Genomic DNA, 17,651 nt, shown 5'->3' with positions numbered 1-17,651 from the left:
ACGCCTACTCTGCGTCGTCAAGCTGCCTTGAAACCAAGATCTGTGGTCTGCACTTACTCTACTGTAAAGTGTATCCACAGTGGAGTAAAGGAAGGTGTCTTTTTAGCGATGGGATTATCTCTCTTGTGAGACTGAGTGCTTCCAGCCATTGAGTAACTACTACAATACAAGCCAGCTAGCTCAATTCAAGGGCAAACTGGAGTTGAATCAAACTTCAAGTCTATCACCAGTCCTCAGTGATCTTATCGTCATTAGAGTTGGAGCGATTGTCCACACTGTACTGTAGTTTTCATTCAAAATCTCAAGCTGTGGACAGTCTTCTTGGCCCATAAAAATGACCCTCTGCCTATTTGACTTTGGCGAAGGCGCTTTTCATGGACGCTCGTTTTTTATAACGGCAGGGTCAACTGTAACGATGCATGCAGGTATACCTATACGGTATTAGGCCCGACTGGTTTGATCCTGGCAATGAATTTCAGGGTTACAACCATTCTCGAAGGAAACTCAAGTCTTCGAGTGTGATTGGCTGACGCTCATTTGGTATTCATGTGACTGGTTACGACTGAGAAAGAAAAACATACCATGAATTCTCAAGAAGAAGACCGCGCAGACAATGAGTGTTCAATACTGCGAAAAACGGAGGCGTGCAAAAGAGAAAAAGTCATTTCGGTCTTTTTGCGCGGTACAAATCTTGTTTGAGGGCACCACATTTTTGGACACCAATGATCGCTATTGGATTGCTAAAAGTGAATGCCAGGGGTGAGAATTTGGTCATTTCGTCAGGAAATTGGGGAATGATGTTGCGCGTTTTATATTTAAACGACATTTAACGCCTCCAATCGTCAATAGAGACCGACAATAGCGCGAAGGCTCGTGGCTGGAAGTGATGAATCGCGTCGAGGAAACGCTTACTTATTTCTCGTCACAATCGAACCACACGGGACCAAAGTGACTTGATCTAGAACGTACAGATACATCGAAATAGACTCAGTGATTGTCCATCTGAGGAGCACCTTTAAAGGAACTAAATTTAACAACATGTGCTCTCTCTCTCTCTCTCTTGGATGAAACATTATTGATAAAAGGATGAAATGAATGTTGTCTCTGTTTTTATCTGGATTGTAATTTGGTTTAGGACCAAGCCCAAGCAAAATTTCAAAATAATTGGTAATTGACGGTCATTCGTCTAAGACTTGAAATCTTTCAAATGTTATAACTCAGTCATTGAAACTGAAAACTGTGCCACTAACAAAGCAAACCTTATCTACAGGCATATGTACTTATTTAGAAAAATATGAAAAAGGTGTCCGAAGTGTTACGGCAAGTTTTGACTCGAAATGATTGCATTGCTATTGATTGCTATTGACAAATTTTGAAATACTGAAACGAAAATAAAACTTATGACGACAAAGTTGACTACAAACAAGGAGCAAAGTTATGGGCGGAAAGATGGGAACATCGTGTATTGTGCCTCTAGAAAACTCATCGGTTCTGTTGAAAGAATTACCATTCAATTCTATCATTATAGCAATTGCATACATTGCTTTTAAGATTTGAGATCTTTGAACACCTCTTGACATCTCCAACATCCAGTTCTTCTTGAAATTGAGGGAAGTGGAAGATCAGTTGATTTTCCTCTTGTGAGAGGAATATTGAGAGTAAAAATCTTCTTTACCGATTTGTTGAGCCTCCCTTCATTTTGTTTTGTTTCATACATTTTGGCCAGTCAAATCTCTATCAAAGTTGTGGGTTTATTTTGCATTTCTGTTTCTTTTCAAGCATCGTGTATGGGATCCATTTTGCTTCGGGAAAGTAATGTAAATGCAAATAAACGTCTCATTCAATCAAATTGGCGGTGTCTCATGACACCATCTTTGAAGTATTTTGATCTTAGGAAAATGTCACAATACCAATTTGAAATTGAAACATCTATTTATGCACCATTTCGGGACACTAAGTTTTTTTTGCATTTAATCAAGTGAGAGTTAATCACGATCATCTAAATTTATGATCCTACTTTAATCAACGGAGTTGGACTACTAGAGAATGACAGGAGAGAGTTGATATTTGTGCTTGTTACAAGAACGTATATATAGTGTCAAAGTGTCATACCCGCTTGCAGCTATTTTTCTGCTTTACAAATACCGAGGTTGTAAAGAAATCATGTGGCACAATCAACTTTATTGTTCTATTCACAAAATGTTCATATTTTTTTTATTACATGCACTGGACGAATTGAGCCCATTGCACTATTCCCAATCTTGACAAAAATGTATCTTTCCAACCCCATTCCCGATTTAGAAAATCAACAGTCAATGGACAAATCGCAGTAACTTTATATACTTTATGGTATACTTAACTACATAATTTGATTCGGGGATTCACAATCCTGCTCTTTTATCCGATTTGCTCTTATATCCGATGATCTTATGTCCGATTTATACTGTATAACAAATGCAAGACTCAAAGCCAAGAACACCTTCAATGTCGCTTAGAGACAGGCACAAATTTTAGCGCTGACCTTTCCTATTCTAAATACATCATAAATAAATAGCCGATTTAATTACTCTTGAATATAACATTCGGCATTCTGGAATATCTGGGAAGAATGCCATTAAAAGCTTTTAGCCTCCTTCAGTTGCTTAAGGCGAAAAAAAATGAAGGCCATTTTGGAGGTCAAAAATAGAACATTTGTTTGACAAATTTTATTCAAGTTGTGAGGGCGGGTCTGCGAATGTACTAAGACCTCAAATAGAAGAGGTTCTGGGTCAAATTGTATTGCTTTTTGCGCAAATTTTGAACTAGCCAAAGTTTGACAAGTCATTTACTATTATTACATGCGTCTTAGACAAGTCCACATTTGTCGTCATTATGACAAGCAAATACTTTTTGCAACAAAATTTTATTGATATTATCTTAAAACGAGGGATAGATTTCTTCTCCAGATTGATCGGAAGAAGCAATTATCGGCTTTCTGGATTGACCTTTTTCATTACGGGCTGTAGAGTACAGCTCGGACTTTTACTGATTTGGACTGCAAGCGGCAACAAACATTTCTTATCGACTAAACTGTTCACTTGATGCCAAATAAGCACATCATACGACCACAAGATCATCAGGTTGAATGGATGAACTTGGCCAAAGTTGAGACCGAAACTATGCTTAGGAAACTCAGGATATATGGCCAAAGTATACATAAGCTTTTGACAAACAACTTTGTAACAAAGCACTTTACAAGAAAATAATATAAGAATAACCTGCCTTTTATTGAAGTGATCTGCCCTTCTTTTTTTATTACTTTTATTCGAAAAGTGGCTCAGAGGTGCCATGACCAAGAGCAGGCCGATATGGCGGATTCCTCGCTCACAGTTCATGTTTCTAGAAGTTTAATGAGCATAGTTATGCCCACGATTATTTTAGCTTTCCTAGGCTGTTTCTTTCCCAATATTTTCGACTTCTCTTGAGCGCGAGTTTGTTAGGTGGTAACATTGTTCATATGCACGACCATTCTGAAGAATAGAATGCCTATTATGTGTTTGGCTAAGTATATAAAGTCTTTTGTTCAAATCATTTCTGTTAACAGTTCCATTAAACAGTTTTCTAAAATCCAATATTGGTATCAAACAAGATTTCTGTAGCACAAAAGGTGATAGATTTAAATCCTGAAACAGATCAATCAATCCGGTATTGGCGATCAAAGAAAAAGTAAACGCATAAATTCCATTCGTAAATTCAGCAAAGACAGACATAGTTTTTGAGTTCACTCTTGTAAATGAAGATTAGATTAAGTTCAGTGTAAAGCATCCAAAGTTTTCATATTTTTGACTAAACATGATAACCTAATATTTTTGGACTTAGTTGTACTTGATTCGAGCTTGGTAGATGCAAAGAGCAAACATGTCTTCAAGATCAACCCCCTACGGCAAAACAAAAATGATGTACTATCTCTATCTGAATCATTATAAAGGACACTAATTTGCCTACTTTCAGAATGACAAACATGATTGAAGTAATCTTATTTTCCATCTTGTTTTTCCACTACCTTTCGTTTTTCTTTTCTTTTGGGTTGTCTTTTTTCCTATCGTTTTCCTTCATCAATTTGAAAGCAGACATCTCAAAGTAAGTTGTCGACCTGTTTAGTTACATAAGACGGTTTCTTAATACATGGACCGGGTTTCTTCTCCAAATGCACTATTCCAAGTCGAAGAGCAAGTAGATACTGCTTGCCTAACCGAAATTCTCTAGGAATTTGAACGACCATACCAAAAAATACGCCTGTACGCACAATAAATATTTAGAACATAAAGTACAAATTTAACCTGAGCTTAGGATAGATCCCCTATTTTTTCCAAATTGTCCTATTCTGGTTCAGATCATTTCTGAGTTTCCTGTTCAAAGTATGTGAGTAAAAAAGAAGCTTAAATTTAAATCGTTGCAATAAAGGTCCATCAGTTACGGTAAGAAGATTTGACTGTTAATCGGTTTAAGGCGGTAGTCTCTGTGTCAAAAAAAGTGGCCTTGATACCTTTATCCTTATTATCAGTGGCCATTAAAGCTACCCAATGCCGAAAGAAGATCCATTTTTTACACTTTGGCCCCATGTTTGATATCATTTTGTGACTAATTAGTGTAACTAAGAGATGACAAAACTTCATTAGACATAGCAAGGCTTCAGTCGACTAAAAATCAAATAAAGAGTAAGGTTCGATGATCAAAGATGCCAAAGTATTAATGTGGAAAGAAAATCAAAATTATGATATATAACAAAATATTTGTTATCTACCGTCAAATCATATCCTGTATTTATGCTCGATTCTTGACATTGTTTACTACGACGCCATCTAGTGGTGACATTTCAAGAATACGACTTACATCCACCATTTGATTCTATTAGCTAGCAAAAAAGCCAGTGCTGTTTAATCGTTTTCCTAGTAAGCCATTAAAACTAAAAGTTATTTTCTTTTAGTAATGGACCGAGAGCTGTTGGCCCAAATAGTTTTGTTGAACTTTTTTCTATACCAAAGGAGATTAGTTGCAAGCACTGAGTAAGGCAGCAACTTGAAACAAGTACTCTCAAAAAGTTTTTGACTTACTTTGAATTCCATTGCAGTTCAAATTGTGCCTCTGCATTCAGCAACCTTTTTGAAGTTTAGAAAAGTGAGACGGCGATTTCAACCTCCATTGAATTGACTTGAATTATGAAGCTAATTGAAAGCACCCAAGTAATTTAGTAAAGAAATACATTCTTCCGTGTCTTTAGTCAGTAATATGGATGATGAATGTTTGTTTAAAATCGACGAGTTATTGTCTCGAATCCAATTCAAAACAGCAATTTTCCTCTCTTTCACTCTGGTTCCATCGTTTTTGGTACCTAAATGAAAGAAGTACTCACTTCAAGAACAAATTCCCTTTAAAGCCAGTTTTTTTAGAGACTAAATAACTGCTTCCTTGAACGGAATGTAGTTGTTGACGAAAGATTTTTAAATATACCATCTTTGTTTTGACACGCTTTTTGCTCCTCAGATTGAAAGATTTGTTAATACTCAATAGTTGGGTTTTAGTCAACATCAACCTTGGTTTCTTCGCTTCATGACCAAGTTTCCAAACTTGTTGTAAGGCTTATAAGATAACTCAAGATCAAGATTGGTAACAGAATAATTAAGTATTCTATCAACAGTTTTTGAATGTTCAAATAATCGATATCGATGATACTTATGTTTTTCCGAAATACGTGCAAATCACAAAAATGATGTATAACGTACGAAGCGAAAAGGCTTTGGGCTACAAGTATATTGACGACTCGGCATAATGAGATACAAAATATCAATCTATTATTACGATCACTGTTATTTTTAATTGTTGTTATCCATCCAATCATTCAACAAACACTAACAAGGGGCACGCACACACTCTATTGGACCTTGTTCTTCTCCTCCAAAAGATTCTTGATCTTGGTCACCAGATTATTCAAATCCGGACAGCCGGCCTTCATCTTGAAGTACTCGGTTTTTCTCAGGAACAAGGTTTGGAAGAACTCAGGTGCAACCTTGAGCAGATATCGGACCAGATTCTCCATTTCGCGAGGAGATTTCCGTCCGTAAGCATCCGCTACGAACTTGACAAAGTCATTGATTTCCAAAGCAGCCTTGTTTTGACGTTGTTTTTCACTCTTATAGCAATTGATAATCATTGGACCAACCTGAAATAAAACGAAAGGTTGTGTGAGCTAGTAGGACGAATTACGTCCTCATCTGAAGCTAAAGAAGAACTGTTATTCTAATCTAACCCTAAGCTTATTTAGACAAAAAATATAAGCGGTGGATTTTAATTCGACAAGGCAATTGCTTGAAATAAGAATGGTTGTTAAGACCACTCAAAGCAACTTTGAACTTCTTTTGGTATTTATTTGTTGCATTATAAAAGACGAATTTCAGGCTGAAAAAAACAAACACAAAAAAAACACCAAGATTTACTCCCATCTCTGCGTTACATACAACCTTTTTTAACCAAGTAATAAAATATGATAATTGAAACTTCTCGAAGCCGAAGCTCCAACTAACAAACAAAGATGAATGTGTAAAAAAAACAAGTTGTCTTACCATGACGAGGTCTTCCAGCATCTCAGAGTCCTTCCGATCCGATGAGTTTTCGACCATATCTCTGATCTGTTTGGCCTTCTCCCGTTTCATGATTTTTTCCAACAAAGCTGGAGGAAGACCTTCTAGTCCCTTTTTGACGATGGGCTTTTCTTCTTGTTCTTCTTTCACTTTCTCTTCTTCCGCCTTATCTCGATCGGCTTGCTCCTGAAGAGCATTGGCCAATTTAGCATTGATCCCAAAGAGATCGCGTTTGGCATGCAAGATGTCATGGGCCTTGGCCACCTTCACAACATTGGGTTTAGATGGTAACTCTGCCATGTCCACATCTGGACACGATTCCACCTCAAAATCCTTATGCCATCGCCGCAATTTGTCATTTTCCACACTCAAGGGCGGATTCAAGGAGGCCAGAAACGCCTTATGATGGTCCTTGACCATGGAGATAAGAAGCTTCTTAAAGAGATTCCGGCGTTCAACCAGAATCTTGGGGGTCAAGGGGGTAAAACAAGCCCGCTCGTATTGGACAGTCGAGTCCGACGCTGAGGCTTCGTTGTGGAGATCGGCCAAATAATTTATGTTAGGAAACATATGCAGCTCGTAATCCTCTTTTTTTAGTCCATATTTCCCGATCATTTGCTCCCAAACGAACTTGAACGCTTGAGGAAAGACGCATTTGATCTGTTTGAGGTAGTTCTCAGAGAAATTGCGCTTCAAAGCACTTTGAACGGAGCTCTTAAGATCTTGGACTTTGATCACCTCTTTCCGATTGAACTTGATGCTCACAATGTGATCAAGGGTGCGGAAAACCTCGGACAAGAACCGGTAGGAGCTTGGAATGGGCAAATCCACATCCATGTCTTCGGATCGGTCCAATATGGCAGTTTTCCGGGGTGATGCCACCTTCACCGGACTTTTGAAGGCCTTTGACGGACTCGTTGGGTGTCGATTGGGGACTCTCAAATCCAGTGAAATCGAGTCTTGCGTCAATTTAGGGGGTAGAGAACTCTTGATGGGAGATTGGGGCGGGATTTTGAAGTTATTCAATTTGGCCATTTTATCCTTTAAATCGGCCAATCTTCCAACTTTCGACAATTTGGCCTTGATCTCATCAGGCGTGAGCTTTTGCAGTTGCTTCTTAGCCTCGGACAAGGTTTGAGAGACCTCATTTAAATTGTCAATGCTCTTTTTTTTCTGAGGCGACAGAGTGCCTTTCTTTTGAAACTTCACGTTGAAAATGGGTGGAGGCAACTTTTGTGGGGATAAAGGTCCTTTCTTCACAAATCCAACTGTTTTAGATTTGACACATTTCCCGTAATCCAATCTTTTCTTGGCTCGAGGTTCGCTAGAGCCCAGAGAAAATTTCGAGACCTCCTTCTCCCCCTCCACGCCCTGAATGGGCGCATTTGAGGGCGGGGTTTGGTCCGGTTGCTGCTTGGCCAATCCAAAAGCATCTCTTTTATGAGATCGGGTAGATTCCACGACTTTGTCTCGGCCAGAAGAAGGCGTTTGGGGGAATAAATGATCATCTCGGACGGATGTGACACTCTCCGTAGTCAACAGGGGTTGAAATGTGGACTAAAAAGAGTCCCAAACGCATTAAGTTATAAAGAAACGGTCGCTCAAGGGTTCATGATATGACCTACCTTGATTTGAGTCGATGGGGATGAAGTGGGCGTGATATCGGGCGTGATTTTGCGCTTCTTGGCGGGTTGGAGATCTGATGGGCGTTTCCGGACCGCGAAGAACGTGTCAAGGGTGGCTTGACGACTCATGACGGCGATTTAATGGCCTTTAGATAGGACTTGGTGCGGAATGGCAATTTGGCAATTGAAAGACTGGGCCTTGAAAGCCAGTGTTGCGCAATTATCATTGAACTTGGGTCAGGGCATTTTATTGTTACCATGGAGATCAAAAGGGCTTCTAAAACCATTACCTTTTAGCGTCGAGAAGAACCATGAGAAGGTTGACTTTTCGCTCTTCCAAGGAAAATAAATGAGTATTGTGAAGTATGTTCGATAACTGATCTTCCTTGCTCTCTCAAAGCCAAATCGTTTAACTCGCCCAAGCGCTTAGTTTCTTTCCATAGTGGAATGCTCTGAGAATTTGACGCTCCTCAAATGATAGTGTAAATTTGGGTATGGTTTGGTTTAGAGTCCCTGATATTCTATAGAATTCAGAAACCATTTTCATGATCCAAATTTATTGCCAAGACCTGAGTGGCTGGACTTTGTATGGTTGTAATTGCAATTCGACTACTTACTGAATCAATTCTAGTTAAATTGCCGGTAAAAGTCTGTTCTATTAAAGTATTTGATCATTATGGCCTTCTTATTCTTTCATTTATCTTGTATATGATACATTTTCTTATATGCATATTTTGCATTGACATGGCTAATCTGGAATAAGAATTTATTGCCTCATCTTTCTTTCCAAAAATCACTTGTTGCTCAAAATTCAATTCAATTCTTGTCTTCATGCTGTCTCGTAGCGAAAGGTGAGTTATGGTGGCATCCCTGTTCAGGGCAACGCTTCCTTGGTTTTTGTTGTTCTTGTGTTGTTTTCCCGGGCTCTTTAAATGACAGGGTGACTGGTCTTTGCATACATTAGTTACTTCCGTAATAATGACCAGGCGGTTACACGATTATTTCCAAAGCTTACCCGATTATAAAACATTCATATATTTCTTACCAGCTTTTAAAGTTTGGACTGCTTCCTAACGAATTTATTTCAATGGTACTGATTGCCATGAATCATGCCCTCGAACATAAGACCGTGCTGGCAGCCATGAAACATAGGAATTGGAAATGCAGCCTTCAACTTTAAAGCATTTATAACATGCTATTTTACTTAAGAGGCATGGTTATTAGTTAGGCACGGCTACAGTTAGAATCGAAATGTTGGTTCCATTCAGCAACTTTTGATCGGATTCTCCTAACAACCTGTCTTACAGTTACGAAAGCCGAGTGCTGAAATAATGTTGTATAATATTGTTTACGCACTTCAACACCTTTTGATATAACAACGCCAACGGTAAAGCAGGTTTTGTGATAAAGTATATACCGCTTCTAGGAATGTGATAAACAACCAGACAAAAAATAAACTGTTCAGAAGCGGTGGTTATCTTTAGATTGATACAATACAGTATTACAAAGGCCCGTTGTTTCTGAACAAAATCTTATTTAGATCATTCTCAATGGCTGATGAACCATTCGACCAAATCTCTGACAAATTTGAAGACATTCCCTTTTTGGCGGCAACATGCTTGCACAGGCAGCAAATCGATAAAAAATCGATTCCACGCACCATTTCAGCCAAAGAAACTGCAACTTTGAGCCAAAAATGTAGAAAATTTCGGGCAAAAAAAAAATATCGCTATTGTTGTCAATTGAAATTCTTGCATTGATGGTTGTCACCATACATTCTAGATATCCCACTCTTTAAAACATTTTCTTGGCTTTTACGGTCAGTTCATGCAACAAAAGTCACGGGGTTATTCTCCATTACTTTTTATTTCATCTTGATGCTGCGACTGTTGACATCTTGAAAGTAAGATTATCAATAAAATATTTTTATGATAGGACCTGCATCCACTTCATCGCACATTTAATCCTATTGCTGAAGTTAACTTAACAGGGCTCCTTCAGTGTTCAATTTGCTGCCTTCAAATATTCGTAGGGCGTATGTAGGCATTGATCATTCAGACTTGGACAATTTTTTGACTAAAATTCCTGATCAACCTTATATTCAAGGATTAGCCAGATCAGCCAACTCCAATTCGTTAGTCGAACTTATACAACCATAGAGATCACTCTCTTACTAAAAGCGCTACCAAAGCTGTGGACTCAAGTCAAACGGAAGAAAATCTACACGGGGTATCAAGAACAAAAATGCACTCATGTTATTGCCAATTAATGTTGACATTGACGGCCATAAAGTGCTTCACTGTCACGACCTGTTACACGGTTTAATCGGGTGCACACCAGCATGCCATCTTCAAGCTTTAACTGTCTTCCTCAATGGTAAAATATGTTACATGTTATTCTATCTTAAGACCGAAATTTACGTGAAAGCACCCACTTCATAAGAAGTACTCGGTTGTCAGCCATTAATTTACATTTCAACTTTCTTGCTCTTTGAGAACAAGGAGCTGACATTTGCGCTTAGTCTTGGAAAGCCATTGAATAGTGAATGCACTGTAATTTATTGTCGATGAGAATGAGAATGAATGAGAATGGAAAATACCTGCCATTAGAAAGACTTTATTTAAAGGAAAATGCCATAGTATGCCAATATGCCATTCCTTGTAAACGATCAGAAATTGCAACAAGACAATTGTTTGGTTTATACGTCCATAGGAATTTCAAGCTTCATTTAAATGTAGTAGGAACAACGGAGTACGTGGAAGCTTCACATTTTACTGCTTTAATGGTGTTTGAAACCTGTAATATACAGGCAAGCTATGGCACATTTTCTCCTTGAAGCTCCGTTCTCTTTTATCTGCATATTGCAGCTCGACATTTTAATAGAAAGGCAATTACTTGATATGCCAATGGGCCCATTCAAAATGTTCCTGATCATAAATGTCATTTCAATTTATGAAGGTGAAAATTCATACCACATGTGGTTTTGACGAAAGATAACCAATAGTGCAGATTAGCAGACATTCCTTATCAAAACTAAAAAAGTAACTCGAATTCCGTTTCTTCCTTCAGAGTGGGGAAAGGGCGAGAGCATATCGTGTAAAAATGCTTTGAACTTTGACTTTACGTTATTAGACTTCCATTTGTGGGTCAAATTCATCATTTCTATTGCATGACCGAAGAAAATCTCCCTGTAAAGCAAAAACTAACAAGAACAATTGTTGTATTCTAAATAGCTTAGCTTGAGCATAAGTTGAGTCAGGACCACTCGAAATAACAAATAATTCCAGTACAAATTTCTAGAATTAATGCACTTTGTTTTTTACATTGTCGATTTTCATTAAGATTATTCAAGAATGTAGAATTCCCAAGGACTGCAGATATCGGAGATGTAGGTAAATGTATGATTGGATAAGTAAACCATTTTATATAGGCAAAAATATTTCAGAAAATAAAGGAAAGACAAGTCAAACCGATTGCATAATATTAAAAAAAAAAAGAATTTAAAAATAATGATCATGGTTGTTAAAACAAGAATAAAGTTATGCACATGAATTGCGTGTTTTTTGAGCGTAATTATGTCGTTTATCGAGTTATTCTTTGGGTTGAGCGGTCCTCTCTGTTAAAAAAAATATAAGATTGTTCTGGTCAACGAGCACCCCTTCACTTAAGAAAAATAAACAATAATATCACAATTTGATACATTCGCACTAATAAAACCAGCTGTCATTTCTACATTAAACATTCAAGTTTTTCACTTTTCCCTTGCTTAAAAAAATCGACCAAATTTCATAAATATAAGATTCGGTTTTTACTAATTAGACATAGAATTACTAATCGTTCAAAACGATTGCTTCTATCCTTGAAAGGTTCACTCCACTAGATCGCAACCAAAAGAAACCAATCCCTTTCAAGATTTGAAGCGGATACATCTTTTCAAAACTTACTTTGCTCCGATGATACAGCGTGTTCTCCCTGGCCTTTGACACTTTCTGACACACATTCAATGTGGAACCGCAAAAAAATACAGTTATCTACGGACGGATGCTCTCTTGCCTGCCTGATCAAGATCATGGCAATGACTTTGAAGGTGTTTTTATGGTACTGTGCATCATGATTTGAATGCGGGTTCAACCTTCAGTTTCTGATTATGCCATCGCTCTTCTTTCCATTTTCCAACTCGGCTGGATACCAGAATGATCGGAGATAATGCCCTCAAGCCAATCATGTTGCTTCTTGCCCTCCTCTAGACATACGAGTATCTATCTATCTGTCTGAGTGAGCATTGAGCGCTGCAAATAATCCCAAATTTATGACCTCTCAAACCCCATGAGATTCGCATGCCTGAATATCATTCGTTACTTAGAACCTCATCATATGTTAGACCTTAGGGTGTGTCAGAGGCCTTTGATAAAAGTTGTTGGCTGACTTAGCTTCGTACTCATCTTTTGCATATGGTCACTAAATAATAAATTCAGGCAAAAACTGCCCGACATTGCAAAATTCAATAGAGACAAAAGCTACAATCTCAGACCAACCTGGTAGGGTTCTGGTGTCTCAATATTGGCAACTCGCCAGAGTGATACTTCATTGGAACTATTTGCCCCTTTATTTACTTAAGAATGACACTCAAGTGTGAAATGCTTCGAAAAAATGCCTCTACAACTGACGTAATTGAGTTATTTTGGGTCTCATACCTGCCTATTTGTTTCCTCTAAAATTGCATTTTTTACCCTTTTTGCATTTCTTCGAAGTGCTTTGGGTAATTAATCAATGAAACAATTATAAAAGGATTTCCAAAACTGGAGTTGTGAAATATGATTTGTAGTTAAAATTTGTAACAAGACAAATATGCAATGTCACCGAACGTTTCTGACTGAAAAAGATCTTAACGGCTCAAAACAGATAAAAATGAAAACAGAACAAGCTCTTAAAAAAGTCTCAGTTACTATAAAATCGAAGGTACTGTTTTCGTTTTATTATGTTTATATGACTACGTGGTTAACATGTTTTGTGTACATGATTAAGCAATTGAATTGTCGGGCACTAATTATCATGCACTTTACAAAAAACCGACCAACAAGTCCACATGTTTTTTGTTGAGTGAGTGCGTATGCATGTGTGTAAATGACCAGATGACAGCTCTCCAATGTGAAAAAGCTATTTGCATACTCGTTTCTCAAGTGAAGTCTTTTCATTAATCCCGCTCTGTTTCATTCTTTTATAATAAATCTTTATTGCAAGATTGGCCTTTTCCCCCCTCCGTTAGGGACGAAGACTAAAAGTACACAAAACATAGTAGAATTATTCTTCGGAAATGAGAATCTTGGGAGAGATTCGTGCGATGCTCGCGGATAAGTCCAGGGTATTAACATCAATTACATTCCAACGGCAGACAGCAATTGCGATCCGCTTCTCCAAACCTGGTCATTATCAGAGATATCGTCTTCCGAAGTAACTCTGGAATCAGAACAGTGCTCTTCTTCGTAGGAAAAAAAAATAGAATACTGATTCAAAAAGAAGGCTGAAGACAAACGTGACTTGAAATTGACAACGTGGGACCAAGATCCTCTAATGTTAAATGATAAATCAAAACGATGGTGGATTTGGAGAGCTCCTTTGAGTCGGAGACGCGGATGATTATTTGGCATGGTGATAATGACCATAAAAGTAGAAATGGCAAAAACATAATAACGATCTGACGTTGGCATTTGGTTTATGCAAAGTAAACGAATTTCGACAAATGATTGGGAGGAACACTGTATTTGTGATTAAATTTTCCTAGTGTGTACTAGGTGCAAAAAGATGAGTTTCTTTGTTGATCGTGTTTCTCCATGACCATCCATAATTGATTCTAAATTCTTTGCTTTTAAGACTGGATATGTTTCTAATCTGATTTTAAGTTCATATAACATTTCCGTTACTTTGCATCATTTTGCACGACTTTTTTCAAGACTTCGATATATTTTCCAGTTCATATGTTTTCTCTAAAAGTATTTTCACATAAACAAAAGACATTGCCGGATCAGAAATTGCAATGCTCAAATTACTCAGAACGTGCACCATCTGTGACGAAAGCCACCTTAATGTGAAGTCAAAACGAAGCTCAAGTGGAGACCTTGACAGAGGTGCCTAACCTTAATCAAATTAAAAGCAAATGTTCTTCAAGAGGGCAGGACCGTAGTTTTTAGTTACATGGTCCTTTTTGAATTTTGAAAACTCAGAAAATTAACTTTTCCAAAAAGTATCAATGACTCAGTGGTTTAAGTTGGATCTTTATGAAAGTACACGAATGGAATTGCAAATATGTATCAAAATCAATGGCTTTATGGAACCAATGTAGATATTAATTTGGGTCCATGGGTTAACTTCATAGAAGCTATGGTTCTTTGACTTTTAACAAGACATTCTAGCGCCAATTTATAACCATTGGTTTTATTGGTATCTTTAAGAGCTAATCGCAATAACACATTCTGCATAACCACTGGAAACCATCACTTTGCGTGATCCTCGTAATTGATGGAAAATTCAGGCGTCTGTATAGTCCAAGTTCTCTATCAGACGCCACAAGTCCTACAATAACCCTCAGTTTCCGAAAATATTTTTGGATCTTGGACATATGGCGAGATTCTGGCGTTGATGGCAAGCTGTCGGAGCGTAATAATAAAAACAATGAAAAATGGTCCTAGAATGGACCCTTGAGGGACACCAGATTTGACATGATGTACGTCATAAAGGAGCCCTTTAACTTTGACTGGTTTTTTCCATTTGTGAGCAAATCCATCACCAAGGCGGATGTACGGTAGTCATAAAGGAGCCCTTTAACTTTGACTGGTTTTTTCCATTTGTGAGCAAATCCATCAAATGTAATGTTTGCCCTGGTTACCAATGGTTGGACCGATGAAGTAGAATATCATTTCAAAGTTTTGCCCAAGTTTAAGAACATTGACCGATTACCTAGTGGCTTTAGGGGCTTGATTGTTATTCTTTAAGTGTTCGAAATAGGTATTTGGGATCAGCCCAAGTTTAACAAACCATATCAAAGAATAAATTAAATCCTCGAAGAGGGTTAAGGAAAACATCACTCAGCCGGCTCTTGAGCGTGCTGAGAATATGAAGAGGATTTTCTTCAAGTACTTGGAGCAACGAAGCTTGAACAATTTCTCCCCCATTGAGAAGATGGACATGTTGTTTGGACTATCTGTTAGCAGAGGGTTTCGAACACAATTAAGTCTCCTTTGGAGCTCACTGCCAGCACGGTGGTGATGGTTCCTTCTCTGAGGTCTTCAATACAATGCAACAAGCGGCCACCAAAGAAATAAAGTCAATTTGTGACTTCAATTTCCTTTCATTGGTTTTAAAGATATTTTCCACTAATCATCCCATGTCTGTTCAAGCAGAAAAAAAGCTTTAGGGAGTCGCCGCCAAAAAACCGGGCGAAATGTTCGTGAAGTTCGTTTCGAATTGCTCTTTTCTTGTCGTTCGCAATTTATGCACTGGCCATTAAGAAAAAAAAACCATAATTGGAGTGGTTCCCAGATCCTCATTACTGATGGAATTGCATAGGATGTGGTTGATGGGAGTAAGCCCTCACCAAGATTTGGCTCTTTTGGCAATGATGTCCAAGTGAGATAGAGATAGATGTAAGTGCAACTCACTGCATTCCACTTCCAACAGGAAACAAAACGTCCTCTCTCGCTTTTCGTGGACAACTCAAGGTGTGCAGGGCTCTCCACATTAGAGTGCTATCAATACACGAGATACTAGGCATTACTGCCATATACAAAAATAATATCAATAACGGCAATATCCCGACGGCTGTCTTGGCAAAAAAACTCCATCAAATCGTTTCTTAAATAGGATATGATTTTTAGTCCAAGTTGAAGCAAACATTTAATGAAATGGCTAGGTTATGGCTCGCTTGGATGTCCTTAGTGCTGAGTGAGTTGTATTTTCATAACCTATAAGAAATTGTTTGTGTCAAAATACATGTGTATATACTCTCCCTTGCAAATGGCAACTAGTGCACATTGGGGGTCCAAGCAGAGATTCAGTAGCTTTTCTTTTTCCAACCAAAAGCCAAGAGAGACCAAATAAAACACTTGTGCCATTCACTCTAAAAAGAATGGACGGCTCATATCGCTCTGCATCGACAGAAATTCATCTATTATTATGGACCCATCCAGGTTTCTATTTGTAGGGAGAAAATACATCCCACTAGATAGCAAGTACTTCCATATTGCTTATTTCAGAGTTAATTGGACAACAGATGAACGTCAACCAAACGTTTCTCAACTAGTCTGTCTAACTTACTATCATCCCTTTGGGTTGTAATAGTCTCACTTCAAACCTCTCGATTCCCAATCCAGACCCGACAACCGCTTCCATCAATAGCTCCTTGAATTGCTCTTTCTGAATAAATTCCCAAAATAATCAAGAACCAGTTCCCCCAATGTCAATTTACATTGGGGCTCTCTTGAGCTTCGGTAGCTTATATGTGTATGTACGTATACTACGTTCTAGCTCTCCTATCAAGCACGACCAGAAAAGTTATCCCCGGGCAGAGTTTCATTGGGCCGGCCCGAACTCCAAAAGATCGTTGCTCGGGATCTTGCCGAAATGATACGCGTGACTCTAGGCCAACATCGGTTGGTGGTTGGTTGGTTGGTTGGTTGGTTGGTTGGTTGGTTGGTTGGTTGGTTGGTTGGTTGGTTGGTTGGTTGGTTGGTTGGTTGGTTGGTTAGTTAGCTGCCAGAATGGTTGTTGTATGGTGACTAGGCTGTTGGCCCATTCAGTCGTTCTCTTAAGATTTGCAGTATGAAAGGCCGGGAGAATGTCTGAGAGAAGCTGCCGGGTTGGATGGCCTCTAAATGTGATTGCTTAGCAAGTTCTAAGTTCTTCTTCCTGGTTTCGAAAAGAGCATGTCCAGAGATGGGCTCGCTGGCAATTGAAAACCAAGTACTATATAGCAATTACTTTCCTTATTGCTTTTATATTATTGCTATGAAAGGTAAATTGTTCAGGCTAGTCTATCCATCATGATGTGTGTCAATTCAGATACCATTGGTCCGGATGAATTTTGGCATCAGCTTTGGAATATGTACCACACCCTATCTTAGGTTTAACAAACCTTATCATTCTGATATGAAAAATAATACAAAATTGCGTCCAGCAATAGAATAAACACAGATATTCAGCTTCTTATATTTAGCTATGTATTCATTGGTATTAAAGGAGACCAACCCTTTTTCATCAACCAAACTGCCCAACAACTAACCAATAGTCACTGTTATTATAGTTGTAGGTATACTGATTACACGGTACGAGAACCAATTTAACTCAATCCTAAGAAAAATGTAAGAACAATAGTATAACATTCAAGGAACAGTCAAAATAAATTCGACCATCTTGA

The 17,651-nt window shown here is 38.2% G+C and overlaps 1 protein-coding gene across 1 annotated transcript; it reads right to left on the bottom strand.

Annotated features, from left to right (window-relative positions):
* Positions 1-5,770: 5,770 nt before the first annotated feature.
* Positions 5,771-8,465, bottom strand: LOC131877999 (DNA replication factor Cdt1-like). The gene is made up of 3 exons (XM_059223877.1): positions 8,243-8,465; positions 6,600-8,174; positions 5,771-6,199 (listed from the first exon to the last, which is right to left on the bottom strand). The coding sequence occupies exons 1-3, from the start codon at positions 8,369-8,371 to the stop codon at positions 5,912-5,914; spliced, it is 1,992 nt and encodes a 663-aa protein (XP_059079860.1). The 5' UTR covers positions 8,372-8,465; the 3' UTR covers positions 5,771-5,911.
* Positions 8,466-17,651: the final 9,186 nt, after the last annotated feature.

Source organism: Tigriopus californicus, chromosome 3 (assembly GCF_007210705.1).
Source record: "Tigriopus californicus strain San Diego chromosome 3, Tcal_SD_v2.1, whole genome shotgun sequence".
Taxonomy (NCBI): Eukaryota; Metazoa; Arthropoda; class Copepoda; order Harpacticoida; family Harpacticidae; genus Tigriopus; species Tigriopus californicus.
This window is presented reverse-complemented; position numbering and strand designations above follow the sequence as displayed.

Excerpts from the sequence above, each read along its gene's own strand:
- LOC131877999 (XM_059223877.1), bottom strand. The coding sequence starts at position 8,371 with ATGAGTCGTCAAGCCACCCTTGACACGTTCTTCGCGGTCCGGAAACGC. Across the intron at positions 8,175-8,242 it reads CCCCATCGACTCAAATCAAG|TCCACATTTCAACCCCTGTT; the intron begins GTAGGTCATATC and ends GACTCTTTTTAG. Across the intron at positions 6,200-6,599 it reads TGCTGGAAGACCTCGTCATG|GTTGGTCCAATGATTATCAA; the intron begins GTAAGACAACTT and ends GTTTTATTTCAG.